This window comes from Petromyzon marinus, unplaced genomic scaffold (assembly GCF_048934315.1).
Source record: "Petromyzon marinus isolate PM22_M1 ecotype Great Lakes invasive population unplaced genomic scaffold, UKy_Petmar_22M1.pri1.0 PM_G_Scaffold_27, whole genome shotgun sequence".
In the NCBI taxonomy this organism is placed as follows: domain Eukaryota; kingdom Metazoa; phylum Chordata; class Hyperoartia; order Petromyzontiformes; family Petromyzontidae; genus Petromyzon; species Petromyzon marinus.
The window spans coordinates 455,423-476,244 of NW_027422839.1; the positions used below are offsets into that span (position 1 = coordinate 455,423).

The window sequence follows — 20,822 nt, forward strand, 5'->3', positions numbered from 1 at the left end:
TACTTCATAGGTGATACTTCATAGGTGACACTTCATAGTTGACACTTCATAGGTGATACTTCATAGGTGATACTTCATAGGTGACACTTCATAGGTGATACTTCATAGGTGATACTTCATAGGTGACACTTCATAGGTGACACTTCATAGGTGATACTTCATAGGTGATACTTCATTGGTGACACTTCATAGGTGACACTTCATAGGTGATACATCATAGGCGATACTTCATAGGTGACACTTCATAGGTGACACTTCATAGGTGACACTTCATAGGTGACACTTCATAGGTGATACTCATAGGTGACACGTCATAGGTGACACTTCATAGGTGACACTTCATAGGTGACACTTCATAGGTTATACTTCATAGGTGACACTTCATAGGTGACACTTCATAGGTTATACTTCATAGGTGACACTTCATAGGTGATACTCATAGGTGACACGTCATAGGTGACACGTCATAGGTGACACTTCATAGGTGACACTTCATAAGTGACACTTCATAGGTTATACTTCATAGGTGACACTTCATAGGTGACACTTTATAGGTTATACTTCATAGGTGACACTTCATAGGTGATACTCATAGGTGACACTTCATAGGTGACACGTCATAGGTGACACTTTATAGGTGACACTTCATAGGTGACACTTCATAGGTTATACTTCATAGGTGACACTTCATAGGTGACACTTCATAGTTGATACTTCATAGGTGATACTTCATAGGTGACACTTCATAGGTGACACTTCATAGGTGATATTTCATAGGTGACACTTCATAGGTGACACTTCATAGGTGACACTCATAGGTGACGCTTCATAGGTGACACTTCATAGGTGACACTTCATAGGTGACACTTCATAGGTGATACCACAGGTGATACCACAGGTGATACTTCATAGGTGATACTTCATAGGTGACACTTCATAGGTGATACTTCATAGGTGACACTTCATAGGTGATACTTCATAGGTGACACTTCATAGGTGATACTTCATAGGTGACACTTAATAGGTGATACTTCATAGGTGATACTTCATAGGTGATACTTCATAGGTGACACTTCATAGTTGACACTTCATAGGTGATACTTCATAGGTGATACTTCATAGGTGACACTTCATAGGTGACACTTCATAGGGGACACTTCATAGGTTATACTTCATAGGTGACACTTCATAGGTGATACTCATAGGTGACACTTCATAGGTGACACGTCATAGGTGACACTTTATAGGTGACACTTCATAGGTGACACTTCATAGGTTATACTTCATAGGTGACACTTCATAGGTGACACTTCATAGGTGACACTTCATAGGTGACACTTCATAGGTGACACTTCATAGGTGATACCACAGGTGATACCACAGGTGATACTTCATAGGTGATACTTCATAGGTGACACTTCATAGGTGATACTTCATAGGTGACACTTCATAGGTGATACTTCATAGGTGACACTTCATAGGTGATACTTCATAGGTGATACTTCATAGGTGACACTTCATAGGTGATACTTCATAGGTGACACTTCATAGTTGACACTTCATAGGTGATACTTCATAGGTGATACTTCATAGGTGACACTTCATAGGTGACACTTCATAGGCGATACTTCATAGGTGACACTTCATAGGTGACACTTCATAGGTGATACTTCATAGGTGATACTTCATAGGTGACACTTCATAGGTGACACTTCATAGGTGATACATCATAGGTGATACTTCATAGGTGACACTTCATAGGTGACACTTCATAGGTGACACTCATAGGTGACGCTTCATAGGTGATACTCATAGGTGACACTTCATAGGTGACACTTCATAGGTGACACTTCATAGGTGACACTCATAGGTGACACTTCATAGGTGATGCTTCATAGGTGACACTTCATAGGTGACACTTCATAGGTGACACTTCATAGGTGACGCTTCATAGGTGATACTCATAGGTGACACTTCATAGGTGACGCTTCATAGGTGACACTTCATAGGTGACACTTCATAGGTGACACTTCATAGGTGACACTTCATAGGTGATACTTCATAGGTGATACTTCATAGGTGACACTTCATAGTTGACACTTCATAGGTGATACTTCATAGGTGATACTTCATAGGTGACACTTCATAGGTGATACTTCATAGGTGATACTTCATAGGTGACACTTCATAGGTGACACTTCATAGGTGATACTTCATAGGTGATACTTCATTGGTGACACTTCATAGGTGACACTTCATAGGTGATACATCATAGGCGATACTTCATAGGTGACACTTCATAGGTGACACTTCATAGGTGACACTTCATAGGTGACACTTCATAGGTGATACTCATAGGTGACACGTCATAGGTGACACGTCATAGGTGACACTTCATAGGTGACACTTCATAGGTGACACTTCATAGGTTATACTTCATAGGTGACACTTCATAGGTGACACTTCATAGGTTATACTTCATAGGTGACACTTCATAGGTGATACTCATAGGTGACACGTCATAGGTGACACGTCATAGGTGACACTTCATAGGTGACACTTCATAAGTGACACTTCATAGGTTATACTTCATAGGTGACACTTCATAGGTGACACTTTATAGGTTATACTTCATAGGTGACACTTCATAGGTGATACTCATAGGTGACACTTCATAGGTGACACGTCATAGGTGACACTTTATAGGTGACACTTCATAGGTGACACTTCATAGGTTATACTTCATAGGTGACACTTCATAGGTGACACTTCATAGTTGATACTTCATAGGTGATACTTCATAGGTGACACTTCATAGGTGACACTTCATAGGTGATATTTCATAGGTGACACTTCATAGGTGACACTTCATAGGTGACACTCATAGGTGACACTTCATAGGTGACACTTCATAGGTGACACTTCATAGGTGATACCACAGGTGATACCACAGGTGATACTTCATAGGTGATACTTCATAGGTGACACTTCATAGGTGATACTTCATAGGTGACACTTCATAGGTGATACTTCATAGGTGACACTTCATAGGTGATACTTCATAGGTGACACTTAATAGGTGATACTTCATAGGTGATACTTCATAGGTGATACTTCATAGGTGACACTTCATAGTTGACACTTCATAGGTGATACTTCATAGGTGATACTTCATAGGTGACACTTCATAGGTGATACTTCATAGGTGACACTTCATAGGTGACACTTCATAGGTGATACTTCATAGGTGATACTTCATAGGTGACACTTCATAGGTGACACTTCATAGGTGATACATCATAGGTGATACTTCATAGGTGACACTTCATAGGTGACACTTCATAGGTGACACTCATAGGTGACGCTTCATAGGTGATACTCATAGGTGACACTTCATAGGTGACACTTCATAGGTGACACTTCATAGGTGACACTTCATAGGTGACACTCATAGGTGACACTTCATAGGTGATGCTTCATAGGTGACACTTCATAGGTGATACTTCATAGGTGACACTTCATAGGTGATACTTCATAGGTGATACTTCATAGGTGACACTTCATAGGTGATACTTCATAGGTGATACTTCATAGGTGATACTTCATAGGTGATACTTCATAGGTGACACTTCATAGTTGACACTTCATAGGTGATACTTCATAGGTGATACTTCATAGGTGACACTTCATAGGTGATACTTCATAGGTGATACTTCATAGGTGACACTTCATAGGTGACACTTCATAGGTGACACTTCATAGGTTATACTTCATAGGTGACACTTCATAGGTGACACTTCATAGTTGATACTTCATAGGTGATACTTCATAGGTGACACTTCATAGGTGACACTTCATAGGTGACACTTCATAGGTGACACTTCATAGGTGACACTCATAGGTGACGCTTCATAGGTGACACTTCATAGGTGACACTTCATAGGTGACACTTCATAGGTGATACCACAGGTGATACCACAGGTGATACTTCATAGGTGATACTTCATAGGTGACACTTCATAGGTGATACTTCATAGGTGACACTTCATAGGTGATACTTCATAGGTGACACTTCATAGGTGATACTTCATAGGTGATACTTCATAGGTGACACTTCATAGGTGATACTTCATAGGTGACACTTCATAGTTGACACTTCATAGGTGATACTTCATAGGTGATACTTCATAGGTGACACTTCATAGGTGACACTTCATAGGCGATACTTCATAGGTAACACTTCATAGGTGACACTTCATAGGTGATACTTCATAGGTGATACTTCATAGGTGACACTTCATAGGTGACACTTCATAGGTGATACATCATAGGTGATACTTCATAGGTGACACTTCATAGGTGATACTTCATAAGTGATACTTCATAGGTGACACTTCATAGGTGACACTTCATAGGTGATACTTCATAGGTGATACTTCATTGGTGACACTTCATAGGTGACACTTCATAGGTGATACATCATAGGCGATACTTCATAGGTGACACTTCATAGGTGACACTTCATAGGTGACACTTCATAGGTGACACTTCATAGGTGATACTCATAGGTGACACGTCATAGGTGACACGTCATAGGTGACACTTCATAGGTGACACTTCATAGGTGACACTTCATAGGTGACACTTCATAGGTTATACTTCATAGGTGACACTTCATAGGTGACACTTCATAGGTTATACTTCATAGGTGACACTTCATAGGTGATACTCATAGGTGACACGTCATAGGTGACACTTCATAGGTGACACTTCATAGGTGACACTTCATAGGTGATACTCATAGGTGACACGTCATAGGTGACACGTCATAGGTGACACTTCATAGGTGACACTTCATAGGTGACACTTCATAGGTTATACTTCATAGGTGACACTTCATAGGTTATACTTCATAGGTGACACTTCATAGGTGATACTCATAGGTGACACGTCATAGGTGACACGTCATAGGTGACACTTCATAGGTGACACTTCATAGGTGACACTTCATAGGTTATACTTCATAGGTGACACTTCATAGGTGACACTTCATAGGTTATACTTCATAGGTGACACTTCATAGGTGATACTCATAGGTGACACTTCATAGGTGACACGTCATAGGTGACACTTTATAGGTGACACTTCATAGGTGACACTTCATAGGTTATACTTCATAGGTGACACTTCATAGGTGACACTTCATAGTTGATACTTCATAGGTGATACTTCATAGGTGACACTTCATAGGTGACACTTCATAGGTGACACTTCATAGGTGACACTCATAGGTGACGCTTCATAGGTGACACTTCATAGGTGACACTTCATAGGTGACACTTCATAGGTGATACCACAGGTGATACCACAGGTGATACTTCATAGGTGATACTTCATAGGTGACACTTCATAGGTGATACTTCATAGGTGACACTTCATAGGTGATACTTCATAGGTGACACTTCATAGGTGATACTTCATAGGTGATACTTCATAGGTGACACTTCATAGGTGATACTTCATAGGTGACACTTCATAGTTGACACTTCATAGGTGATACTTCATAGGTGATACTTCATAGGTGACACTTCATAGGTGACACTTCATAGGCGATACTTCATAGGTGACACTTCATAGGTGACAATTCATAGGTGATACTTCATAGGTGATACTTCATAGGTGACACTTCATAGGTGACACTTCATAGGTGATACTTCATAGGTGATACTTCATTGGTGACACTTCATAGGTGACACTTCATAGGTGATACTTCATAGGTGATACTTCATAGGTGACACTTCATAGGTGATACTTCATAGGTGATACTTCATAGGTGACACTTCATAGGTGACACTTCATAGGTGATACTTCATAGGTGATACTTCATTGGTGACACTTCATAGGTGACACTTCATAGGTGATACATCATAGGCGATACTTCATAGGTGACACTTCATAGGTGACACTTCATAGGTGACACTTCATAGGTGACACTTCATAGGTGATACTCATAGGTGACACGTCATAGGTGACACGTCATAGGTGACACTTCATAGGTGACACTTCATAGGTGACACTTCATAGGTTATACTTCATAGGTGACACTTCATAGGTGACACTTCATAGGTTATACTTCATAGGTGACACTTCATAGGTGATACTCATAGGTGACACGTCATAGGTGACACGTCATAGGTGACACTTCATAGGTGACACTTCATAAGTGACACTTCATAGGTTATACTTCATAGGTGACACTTCATAGGTGACACTTTATAGGTTATACTTCATAGGTGACACTTCATAGGTGATACTCATAGGTGACACTTCATAGGTGACACGTCATAGGTGACACTTTATAGGTGACACTTCATAGGTGACACTTCATAGGTTATACTTCATAGGTGACACTTCATAGGTGACACTTCATAGTTGATACTTCATAGGTGATACTTCATAGGTGACACTTCATAGGTGACACTTCATAGGTGATATTTCATAGGTGACACTTCATAGGTGACACTTCATAGGTGACACTCATAGGTGACACTTCATAGGTGACACTTCATAGGTGACACTTCATAGGTGATACCACAGGTGATACCACAGGTGATACTTCATAGGTGATACTTCATAGGTGACACTTCATAGGTGATACTTCATAGGTGACACTTCATAGGTGATACTTCATAGGTGACACTTCATAGGTGATACTTCATAGGTGACACTTAATAGGTGATACTTCATAGGTGATACTTCATAGGTGATACTTCATAGGTGACACTTCATAGTTGACACTTCATAGGTGATACTTCATAGGTGATACTTCATAGGTGACACTTCATAGGTGATACTTCATAGGTGACACTTCATAGGTGACACTTCATAGGTGATACTTCATAGGTGATACTTCATAGGTGACACTTCATAGGTGACACTTCATAGGTGATACATCATAGGTGATACTTCATAGGTGACACTTCATAGGTGACACTTCATAGGTGACACTCATAGGTGACGCTTCATAGGTGATACTCATAGGTGACACTTCATAGGTGACACTTCATAGGTGACACTTCATAGGTGACACTTCATAGGTGACACTCATAGGTGACACTTCATAGGTGATGCTTCATAGGTGACACTTCATAGGTGATACTTCATAGGTGACACTTCATAGGTGATACTTCATAGGTGATACTTCATAGGTGACACTTCATAGGTGATACTTCATAGGTGATACTTCATAGGTGATACTTCATAGGTGATACTTCATAGGTGACACTTCATAGTTGACACTTCATAGGTGATACTTCATAGGTGATACTTCATAGGTGACACTTCATAGGTGATACTTCATAGGTGATACTTCATAGGTGACACTTCATAGGTGACACTTCATAGGTGACACTTCATAGGTTATACTTCATAGGTGACACTTCATAGGTGACACTTCATAGGTGATACTTCATAGGTGACACTTCATAGGTGACACTTCATAGGTGACACTTCATAGGTGACACTTCATAGGTGACACTCATAGGTGACGCTTCATAGGTGACACTTCATAGGTGACACTTCATAGGTGACACTTCATAGGTGATACCACAGGTGATACCACAGGTGATACTTCATAGGTGATACTTCATAGGTGACACTTCATAGGTGATACTTCATAGGTGACACTTCATAGGTGATACTTCATAGGTGACACTTCATAGGTGATACTTCATAGGTGATACTTCATAGGTGACACTTCATAGGTGATACTTCATAGGTGACACTTCATAGTTGACACTTCATAGGTGATACTTCATAGGTGATACTTCATAGGTGACACTTCATAGGTGACACTTCATAGGCGATACTTCATAGGTAACACTTCATAGGTGACACTTCATAGGTGATACTTCATAGGTGATACTTCATAGGTGACACTTCATAGGTGACACTTCATAGGTGATACATCATAGGTGATACTTCATAGGTGACACTTCATAGGTGATACTTCATAAGTGATACTTCATAGGTGACACTTCATAGGTGACACTTCATAGGTGATACTTCATAGGTGATACTTCATTGGTGACACTTCATAGGTGACACTTCATAGGTGATACATCATAGGCGATACTTCATAGGTGACACTTCATAGGTGACACTTCATAGGTGACACTTCATAGGTGACACTTCATAGGTGACACGTCATAGGTGACACGTCATAGGTGACACTTCATAGGTGACACTTCATAGGTGACACTTCATAGGTGACACTTCATAGGTTATACTTCATAGGTGACACTTCATAGGTGACACTTCATAGGTTATACTTCATAGGTGACACTTCATAGGTGATACTCATAGGTGACACGTCATAGGTGACACTTCATAGGTGACACTTCATAGGTGACACTTCATAGGTGATACTCATAGGTGACACGTCATAGGTGACACGTCATAGGTGACACTTCATAGGTGACACTTCATAGGTGACACTTCATAGGTTATACTTCATAGGTGACACTTCATAGGTTATACTTCATAGGTGACACTTCATAGGTGATACTCATAGGTGACACGTCATAGGTGACACGTCATAGGTGACACTTCATAGGTGACACTTCATAGGTGACACTTCATAGGTTATACTTCATAGGTGACACTTCATAGGTGACACTTCATAGGTTATACTTCATAGGTGACACTTCATAGGTGATACTCATAGGTGACACTTCATAGGTGACACGTCATAGGTGACACTTTATAGGTGACACTTCATAGGTGACACTTCATAGGTTATACTTCATAGGTGACACTTCATAGGTGACACTTCATAGTTGATACTTCATAGGTGATACTTCATAGGTGACACTTCATAGGTGACACTTCATAGGTGACACTTCATAGGTGACACTCATAGGTGACGCTTCATAGGTGACACTTCATAGGTGACACTTCATAGGTGACACTTCATAGGTGATACCACAGGTGATACCACAGGTGATACTTCATAGGTGATACTTCATAGGTGACACTTCATAGGTGATACTTCATAGGTGACACTTCATAGGTGATACTTCATAGGTGACACTTCATAGGTGATACTTCATAGGTGATACTTCATAGGTGACACTTCATAGGTGATACTTCATAGGTGACACTTCATAGTTGACACTTCATAGGTGATACTTCATAGGTGATACTTCATAGGTGACACTTCATAGGTGACACTTCATAGGCGATACTTCATAGGTGACACTTCATAGGTGACAATTCATAGGTGATACTTCATAGGTGATACTTCATAGGTGACACTTCATAGGTGACACTTCATAGGTGATACATCATAGGTGATACTTCATAGGTGACACTTCATAGGTGATACTTCATAGGTGATACTTCATAGGTGACACTTCATAGGTGACACTTCATAGGTGATACTTCATAGGTGATACTTCATTGGTGACACTTCATAGGTGACACTTCATAGGTGATACATCATAGGCGATACTTCATAGGTGATACTTCATAGGTGACACTTCATAGGTGACACTTCATAGGTGACACTTCATAGGTGATACTCATAGGTGACACGTCATAGGTGACACGTCATAGGTGACACTTCATAGGTGACACTTCATAGGTGACACTTCATAGGTTATACTTCATAGGTGACACTTCATAGGTGACACTTCATAGGTTATACTTCATAGGTGACACTTCATAGGTGATACTCATAGGTGACACGTCATAGGTGACACGTCATAGGTGACACTTCATAGGTGACACTTCATAGGTGACACTTCATAGGTTATACTTCATAGGTGACACTTCATAGGTGACACTTCATAGGTTATACTTCATAGGTGACACTTCATAGGTGATACTCATAGGTGACACTTCATAGGTGACACGTCATAGGTGACACTTTATAGGTGACACTTCATAGGTGACACTTCATAGGTTATACTTCATAGGTGACACTTCATAGGTGACACTTCATAGGTGACACTTCATAGGTGACACTTCATAGGTGATACCACAGGTGATACCACAGGTGATACTTCATAGGTGATACTTCATAGGTGACACTTCATAGGTGATACTTCATAGGTGACACTTCATAGGTGATACTTCATAGGTGACACTTCATAGGTGACATTTCATAGGTGATACTTCATAGGTGATACTTCATAGGTGATACTTCATAGGTGACACTTCATAGTTGACACTTCATAGGTGATACTTCATAGGTGATACTTCATAGGTGACACTTCATAGGTGATACTTCATAGGTGATACTTCATAGGTGACACTTCATAGGTGACACTTCATAGGTGATACTTCATAGGTGATACTTCATTGGTGACACTTCATAGGTGACACTTCATAGGTGATACATCATAGGCGATACTTCATAGGTGACACTTCATAGGTGACACTTCATAGGTGACACTTCATAGGTGACACTTCATAGGTGATACTCATAGGTGACACGTCATAGGTGACACGTCATAGGTGACACTTCATAGGTGACACTTCATAGGTGACACTTCATAGGTTATACTTCATAGGTGACACTTCATAGGTGACACTTCATAGGTTATACTTCATAGGTGACACTTCATAGGTGACACTTCATAGGTGACACTTCATAGGTGACACGTCATAGGTTATACTTCATAGGTGACACTTCATAGGTGACACTTCATAGTTGATACTTCATAGGTGATACTTCATAGGTGACACTTCATAGGTGACACTTCATAGGTGACACTTCATAGGTGACACTCATAGGTGACGCTTCATAGGTGACACTTCATAGGTGACACTTCATAGGTGACACTTCATAGGTGATACCACAGGTGATACCACAGGTGATACTTCATAGGTGATACTTCATAGGTGACACTTCATAGGTGATACTTCATAGGTGACACTTCATAGGTGATACTTCATAGGTGACACTTCATAGGTGATACTTCATAGGTGATACTTCATAGGTGACACTTCATAGGTGATACTTCATAGGTGACACTTCATAGTTGACACTTCATAGGTGATACTTCATAGGTGATACTTCATAGGTGACACTTCATAGGTGACACTTCATAGGCGATACTTCATAGGTGACACTTCATAGGTGACAATTCATAGGTGATACTTCATAGGTGATACTTCATAGGTGACACTTCATAGGTGACACTTCATAGGTGATACATCATAGGTGATACTTCATAGGTGACACTTCATAGGTGATACTTCATAGGTGATACTTCATAGGTGACACTTCATAGGTGACACTTCATAGGTGATACTTCATAGGTGATACTTCATTGGTGACACTTCATAGGTGACACTTCATAGGTGATACATCATAGGCGATACTTCATAGGTGATACTTCATAGGTGACACTTCATAGGTGACACTTCATAGGTGACACTTCATAGGTGATACTCATAGGTGACACGTCATAGGTGACACGTCATAGGTGACACTTCATAGGTGACACTTCATAGGTGACACTTCATAGGTTATACTTCATAGGTGACACTTCATAGGTGACACTTCATAGGTTATACTTCATAGGTGACACTTCATAGGTGATACTCATAGGTGACACGTCATAGGTGACACGTCATAGGTGACACTTCATAGGTGACACTTCATAGGTGACACTTCATAGGTTATACTTCATAGGTGACACTTCATAGGTGACACTTCATAGGTTATACTTCATAGGTGACACTTCATAGGTGATACTCATAGGTGACACTTCATAGGTGACACGTCATAGGTGACACTTTATAGGTGACACTTCATAGGTGACACTTCATAGGTGACACTTCATAGGTGACACTTCATAGGTGACACTTCATAGGTGACACTTCATAGGTGACACTTCATAGGTGATACCACAGGTGATACCACAGGTGATACTTCATAGGTGATACTTCATAGGTGACACTTCATAGGTGATACTTCATAGGTGACACTTCATAGGTGATACTTCATAGGTGACACTTCATAGGTGACACTTCATAGGTGATACTTCATAGGTGATACTTCATAGGTGATACTTCATAGGTGACACTTCATAGTTGACACTTCATAGGTGATACTTCATAGGTGATACTTCATAGGTGACACTTCATAGGTGATACTTCATAGGTGATACTTCATAGGTGACACTTCATAGGTGACACTTCATAGGTGATACTTCATAGGTGATACTTCATTGGTGACACTTCATAGGTGACACTTCATAGGTGATACATCATAGGCGATACTTCATAGGTGACACTTCATAGGTGACACTTCATAGGTGACACTTCATAGGTGACACTTCATAGGTGATACTCATAGGTGACACGTCATAGGTGACACGTCATAGGTGACACTTCATAGGTGACACTTCATAGGTGACACTTCATAGGTTATACTTCATAGGTGACACTTCATAGGTGACACTTCATAGGTTATACTTCATAGGTGACACTTCATAGGTGACACTTCATAGGTGACACTTCATAGGTGACACTTCATAGGTGACACTCATAGGTGACGCTTCATAGGTGATACCACAGGTGATACCACAGGTGATACTTCATAGGTGATACTTCATAGGTGACACTTCATAGGTGATACTTCATAGGTGACACTTCATAGGTGATACTTCATAGGTGACACTTCATAGGTGATACTTCATAGGTGATACTTCATAGGTGACACTTCATAGGTGATACTTCATAGGTGACACTTCATAGTTGACACTTCATAGGTGATACTTCATAGGTGATACTTCATAGGTGACACTTCATAGGTGACACTTCATAGGCGATACTTCATAGGTGACACTTCATAGGTGACAATTCATAGGTGATACTTCATAGGTGATACTTCATAGGTGACACTTCATAGGTGACACTTCATAGGTGATACATCATAGGTGATACTTCATAGGTGACACTTCATAGGTGATACTTCATAGGTGATACTTCATAGGTGACACTTCATAGGTGACACTTCATAGGTGATACTTCATAGGTGATACTTCATTGGTGACACTTCATAGGTGACACTTCATAGGTGATACATCATAGGCGATACTTCATAGGTGATACTTCATAGGTGACACTTCATAGGTGACACTTCATAGGTGACACTTCATAGGTGATACTCATAGGTGACACGTCATAGGTGACACGTCATAGGTGACACTTCATAGGTGACACTTCATAGGTGACACTTCATAGGTTATACTTCATAGGTGACACTTCATAGGTGACACTTCATAGGTTATACTTCATAGGTGACACTTCATAGGTGATACTCATAGGTGACACGTCATAGGTGACACGTCATAGGTGACACTTCATAGGTGACACTTCATAGGTGACACTTCATAGGTTATACTTCATAGGTGACACTTCATAGGTGACACTTCATAGGTTATACTTCATAGGTGACACTTCATAGGTGATACTCATAGGTGACACTTCATAGGTGACACGTCATAGGTGACACTTTATAGGTGACACTTCATAGGTGACACTTCATAGGTTATACTTCATAGGTGACACTTCATAGGTGACACTTCATAGGTGACACTTCATAGGTGACACTTCATAGGTGACACTTCATAGGTGACACTTCATAGGTGATACCACAGGTGATACCACAGGTGATACTTCATAGGTGATACTTCATAGGTGACACTTCATAGGTGATACTTCATAGGTGACACTTCATAGGTGATACTTCATAGGTGACACTTCATAGGTGACACTTCATAGGTGATACTTCATAGGTGATACTTCATAGGTGATACTTCATAGGTGACACTTCATAGTTGACACTTCATAGGTGATACTTCATAGGTGATACTTCATAGGTGACACTTCATAGGTGATACTTCATAGGTGATACTTCATAGGTGACACTTCATAGGTGACACTTCATAGGTGATACTTCATAGGTGATACTTCATTGGTGACACTTCATAGGTGACACTTCATAGGTGATACATCATAGGCGATACTTCATAGGTGACACTTCATAGGTGACACTTCATAGGTGACACTTCATAGGTGACACTTCATAGGTGATACTCATAGGTGACACGTCATAGGTGACACGTCATAGGTGACACTTCATAGGTGACACTTCATAGGTGACACTTCATAGGTTATACTTCATAGGTGACACTTCATAGGTGACACTTCATAGGTTATACTTCATAGGTGACACTTCATAGGTGACACTTCATAGGTGACACTTCATAGGTGACACGTCATAGGTTATACTTCATAGGTGACACTTCATAGGTGACACTTCATAGTTGATACTTCATTGGTGATACTTCATAGGTGACACTTCATAGGTGACACTTCATAGGTGACACTTCATAGGTGACACTCATAGGTGACGCTTCATAGGTGACACTTCATAGGTGACACTTCATAGGTGACACTTCATAGGTGATACCACAGGTGATACCACAGGTGATACTTCATAGGTGATACTTCATAGGTGACACTTCATAGGTGATACTTCATAGGTGACACTTCATAGGTGATACTTCATAGGTGACACTTCATAGGTGATACTTCATAGGTGATACTTCATAGGTGACACTTCATAGGTGATACTTCATAGGTGACACTTCATAGTTGACACTTCATAGGTGATACTTCATAGGTGATACTTCATAGGTGACACTTCATAGGTGACACTTCATAGGCGATACTTCATAGGTGACACTTCATAGGTGACAATTCATAGGTGATACTTCATAGGTGATACTTCATAGGTGACACTTCATAGGTGACACTTCATAGGTGATACATCATAGGTGATACTTCATAGGTGACACTTCATAGGTGATACTTCATAGGTGATACTTCATAGGTGACACTTCATAGGTGACACTTCATAGGTGATACTTCATAGGTGATACTTCATTGGTGACACTTCATAGGTGACACTTCATAGGTGATACATCATAGGCGATACTTCATAGGTGATACTTCATAGGTGACACTTCATAGGTGACACTTCATAGGTGACACTTCATAGGTGATACTCATAGGTGACACGTCATAGGTGACACGTCATAGGTGACACTTCATAGGTGACACTTCATAGGTGACACTTCATAGGTTATACTTCATAGGTGACACTTCATAGGTGACACTTCATAGGTTATACTTCATAGGTGACACTTCATAGGTGATACTCATAGGTGACACGTCATAGGTGACACGTCATAGGTGACACTTCATAGGTGACACTTCATAGGTGACACTTCATAGGTTATACTTCATAGGTGACACTTCATAGGTGACACTTCATAGGTTATACTTCATAGGTGACACTTCATAGGTGATACTCATAGGTGACACTTCATAGGTGACACGTCATAGGTGACACTTTATAGGTGACACTTCATAGGTGACACTTCATAGGTTATACTTCATAGGTGACACTTCATAGGTGACACTTCATAGGTGACACTTCATAGGTGACACTTCATAGGTGACACTTCATAGGTGATACCACAGGTGATACCACAGGTGATACTTCATAGGTGATACTTCATAGGTGACACTTCATAGGTGATACTTCATAGGTGACACTTCATAGGTGATACTTCATAGGTGACACTTCATAGGTGACACTTCATAGGTGATACTTCATAGGTGATACTTCATAGGTGATACTTCATAGGTGACACTTCATAGTTGACACTTCATAGGTGATACTTCATAGGTGATACTTCATAGGTGACACTTCATAGGTGATACTTCATAGGTGATACTTCATAGGTGACACTTCATAGGTGACACTTCATAGGTGATACTTCATAGGTGATACTTCATTGGTGACACTTCATAGGTGACACTTCATAGGTGATACATCATAGGCGATACTTCATAGGTGACACTTCATAGGTGACACTTCATAGGTGACACTTCATAGGTGACACTTCATAGGTGATACTCATAGGTGACACGTCATAGGTGACACGTCATAGGTGACACTTCATAGGTGACACTTCATAGGTGACACTTCATAGGTTATACTTCATAGGTGACACTTCATAGGTGACACTTCATAGGTTATACTTCATAGGTGACACTTCATAGGTGACACTTCATAGGTGACACTTCATAGGTGACACTTCATAGGTGACACTCATAGGTGACGCTTCATAGGTGATACCACAGGTGATACCACAGGTGATACTTCATAGGTGATACTTCATAGGTGACACTTCATAGGTGATACTTCATAGGTGACACTTCATAGGTGATACTTCATAGGTGACACTTCATAGGTGATACTTCATAGGTGATACTTCATAGGTGACACTTCATAGGTGATACTTCATAGGTGACACTTCATAGTTGACACTTCATAGGTGATACTTCATAGGTGATACTTCATAGGTGACACTTCATAGGTGACACTTCATAGGCGATACTTCATAGGTGACACTTCATAGGTGACAATTCATAGGTGATACTTCATAGGTGATACTTCATAGGTGACACTTCATAGGTGACACTTCATAGGTGATACATCATAGGTGATACTTCATAGGTGACACTTCATAGGTGATACTTCATAGGTGATACTTCATAGGTGACACTTCATAGGTGACACTTCATAGGTGATACTTCATAGGTGATACTTCATTGGTGACACTTCATAGGTGACACTTCATAGGTGATACATCATAGGCGATACTTCATAGGTGATACTTCATAGGTGACACTTCATAGGTGACACTTCATAGGTGACACTTCATAGGTGATACTCATAGGTGACACGTCATAGGTGACACGTCATAGGTGACACTTCATAGGTGACACTTCATAGGTGACACTTCATAGGTTATACTTCATAGGTGACACTTCATAGGTGACACTTCATAGGTTATACTTCATAGGTGACACTTCATAGGTGATACTCATAGGTGACACGTCATAGGTGACACGTCATAGGTGACACTTCATAGGTGACACTTCATAGGTGACACTTCATAGGTTATACTTCATAGGTGACACTTCATAGGTGACACTTCATAGGTTATACTTCATAGGTGACACTTCATAGGTGATACTCATAGGTGACACTTCATAGGTGACACGTCATAGGTGACACTTTATAGGTGACACTTCATAGGTGACACTTCATAGGTTATACTTCATAGGTGACACTTCATAGGTGACACTTCATAGGTGACACTTCATAGGTGACACTTCATAGGTGACACTTCATAGGTGACACTTCATAGGTGATACCACAGGTGATACCACAGGTGATACTTCATAGGTGATACTTCATAGGTGACACTTCATAGGTGATACTTCATAGGTGACACTTCATAGGTGATACTTCATAGGTGACACTTCATAGGTGACACTTCATAGGTGATACTTCATAGGTGATACTTCATAGGTGATACTTCATAGGTGACACTTCATAGTTGACACTTCATAGGTGATACTTCATAGGTGATACTTCATAGGTGACACTTCATAGGTGATACTTCATAGGTGATACTTCATAGGTGACACTTCATAGGTGACACTTCATAGGTGATACTTCATAGGTGATACTTCATTGGTGACACTTCATAGGTGACACTTCATAGGTGATACATCATAGGCGATACTTCATAGGTGACACTTCATAGGTGACACTTCATAGGTGACACTTCATAGGTGATACTCATAGGTGACACGTCATAGGTGACACGTCATAGGTGACACTTCATAGGTGACACTTCATAGGTGACACTTCATAGGTTATACTTCATAGGTGACACTTCATAGGTGACACTTCATAGGTTATACTTCATAGGTGACACTTCATAGGTGATACTCATAGGTGACACGTCATAGGTGACACGTCATAGGTGACACTTCATAGGTGACACTTCATAAGTGACACTTCATAGGTTATACTTCATAGGTGACACTTCATAGGTGACACTTTATAGGTTATACTTCATAGGTGACACTTCATAGGTGATACTCATAGGTGACACTTCATAGGTGACACGTCATAGGTGACACTTTATAGGTGACACTTCATAGGTGACACTTCATAGGTTATACTTCATAGGTGACACTTCATAGGTGACACTTCATAGTTGATACTTCATAGGTGATACTTCATAGGTGACACTTCATAGGTGACACTTCATAGGTGATATTTCATAGGTGACACTTCATAGGTGACACTTCATAGGTGACACTCATAGGTGACGCTTCATAGGTGACACTTCATAGGTGACACTTCATAGGTGACACTTCATAGGTGATACCACAGGTGATACCACAGGTGATACTTCATAGGTGATACTTCATAGGTGACACTTCATAGGTGATACTTCATAGGTGACACTTCATAGGTGATACTTCATAGGTGACACTTCATAGGTGATACTTCATAGGTGACACTTAATAGGTGATACTTCATAGGTGATACTTCATAGGTGATACTTCATAGGTGACACTTCATAGTTGACACTTCATAGGTGATACTTCATAGGTGATACTTCATAGGTGACACTTCATAGGTGACACTTAATAGGTGATACTTCATAGGTGACACTTCATAGGTGACACTTCATAGGTGATACTTCATAGGTGATACTTCATAGGTGACACTTCATAGGTGACACTTCATAGGTGATACATCATAGGTGATACTTCATAGGTGACACTTCATAGGTGACACTTCATAGGTGACACTCATAGGTGACGCTTCATAGGTGATACTCATAGGTGACACTTCATAGGTGACACTTCATAGGTGACACTTCATAGGTGACACTTCATAGGTGACACTCATAGGTGACACTTCATAGGTGATGCTTCATAGGTGACACTTCATAGGTGACACTTCATAGGTGACACTTCATAGGTGACACTTCATAGGTGATACTCATAGGTGACACTTCATAGGTGACGCTTCATAGGTGACACTTCATAGGTGACACTTCATAGGTGACACTTCATAGGTGACACTTCATAGGTGATACTTCAATGTGTGATGTCCACTTCCGCGGGTTCCGTTCCCAGTGAACCACAGAGAGTCACTTGAAGAAGCAGGCAGCTCAGAGGCAGCTCTGTGATGTCCACTTCCGCGGGTTCCGTTCCCAGTGAACCACAGAGAGTCACTTGAAGAAGCAGGCAGCTCAGAGGCAGCTCTGTGTTGTTCATGGCCACTGCGAGGAGGGAGCTTTCGCAACGAGAGTCTAGCCACCACCACCACCACAACAACAATCTGCTTTTAACGTTTAGTTTTTTTGTCCTTCCCCCGCACTTCCGATTCACACGGTTGGCTACGTTACGGTTGTGCGAAAGAAGTTCAGCGTGCATATAGACGTACCCCTCCGCCCAGGAGTGGGTCACCTTAGCTGATTTTGTTTCAAGCGGGTGAAAACGCAAGAGGCCACGATAGAATCTTATCGGTCCCCGTGTAATTCTCTGGGTATGGGTCTCTGTGTGAGTCTGCGGGTATCTGTGTGAGTCTACGGGTCTCTGTGTGAGTCTATGGGTCTCTGTGTGAGTCTACGGGCATCTGTGTGAGTCTACGGGTATCTGTGTGAGTCTACGTGTCTCTGTGTGAGTCTACGGGTCTCTGTGTGAGTCTACGGTTCTCTGTATGAATCTACGGGTATCTGTGTAAAGTCTATGGCTCTCTGTGAGTCTTTGGGTCTCCGTGTGAGTCTATGGGTCTCTGTGTGAGTCTACGGGCATCTGTGTGAGTCTACGGGTCTCTGTGTGAGTCTACGGGTCTCTGTGTGAGTCTACGGGTATCTGTGTGAGTCTACGGGTCTCTGTGTGAGTCTACGGGTCTCTGTGTGAGTCTACGGGTCTCTGTGTGAGTCTACGGGTCTCTGTGTGAGTCTATGGGTCTATGTGTGAGTCTACGGGTCTCTGTGTGAGTCTACGGGTCTCTGTGTGAGTCTACGGGTATCTGTGTGAGTCTACGGGTGTCTGTGTGAGTCTATGGGTATATGTGTGAGTCTACGGGTATCTGTGTAAAGTCTATGGGTCTCTGTGAGTCTATGGGTCTCCGTGTGAGTCTACAGGTATCTGTGTAAGTCTACGGGTGTCTGTGTGAGTCTACGGGTGTCTGTGTGAGTCTACGGGTATTTGTGTGAGTCTATGGGTCTCTGTGTGAGTCTATGGGTATATGTGTGAGTCTACGGGTATCTGTGTAAAGTCTATGGGTCTCTGTGAGTCTATGGGTCTCCGTATGAGTCTACAGGTCTCTGTGTGAGTCTACGGGTCTCTGTGTGAGTCTACTTGAAGATATTACTTCACAACCGTGTCACCACCACCACCCCCTTTCCCCCCTCTTTGCAGCCGTCTCGTGGATGGAGAAAGTGCAGGGGGAGACGGTGGTGCTGGGCTGCACCTGGACGGGCGACCCCACGGACACCGAGGTCCTGGACGTGGAGTGGTTCCTGCAGATGCCCACTACGAACATCTACGTGAGGAAGAGAGAGGGATACAGAGACGCACATCGCTACTCAGAGATGCCTGTAGCTTCTACTCAGAGACGCCCGTAGCTCCTACTCAGAGACGCCCGTAGCTCCTACTCAGAGACGCCTGTAGCTCCTACTCAGAGACGCCCGTAGCTCCTACTCAGAGACGCCCGTAGCTCCTACTCAGAGACGCCCGTAGCTCCTACTCAGAGATGCCTGTAGCTCCTACACAGAGACGCCCATAGCTCCTACTCAGAGACGCCTGTAGCTCCTACTCAGAGACGCCTGTAGCTCCTACTCAGAGACGCC

At 41.5% G+C, this 20,822-nt stretch overlaps 1 protein-coding gene across 1 annotated transcript in view; it reads left to right on the top strand.

Annotated features, from left to right (window-relative positions):
• Nucleotides 1-20,822, top strand: part of LOC142913973 (coxsackievirus and adenovirus receptor homolog) — a 69,381-nt gene that overhangs the window by 23,259 nt on the left and 25,300 nt on the right. Inside the window, exon 2 of the mRNA XM_076061096.1 lies at nt 20,392-20,519. Within this exon, the coding sequence (XP_075917211.1) occupies nt 20,392-20,519 (128 nt within the window). The remainder of the gene's footprint in view (nt 1-20,391; nt 20,520-20,822) is intronic.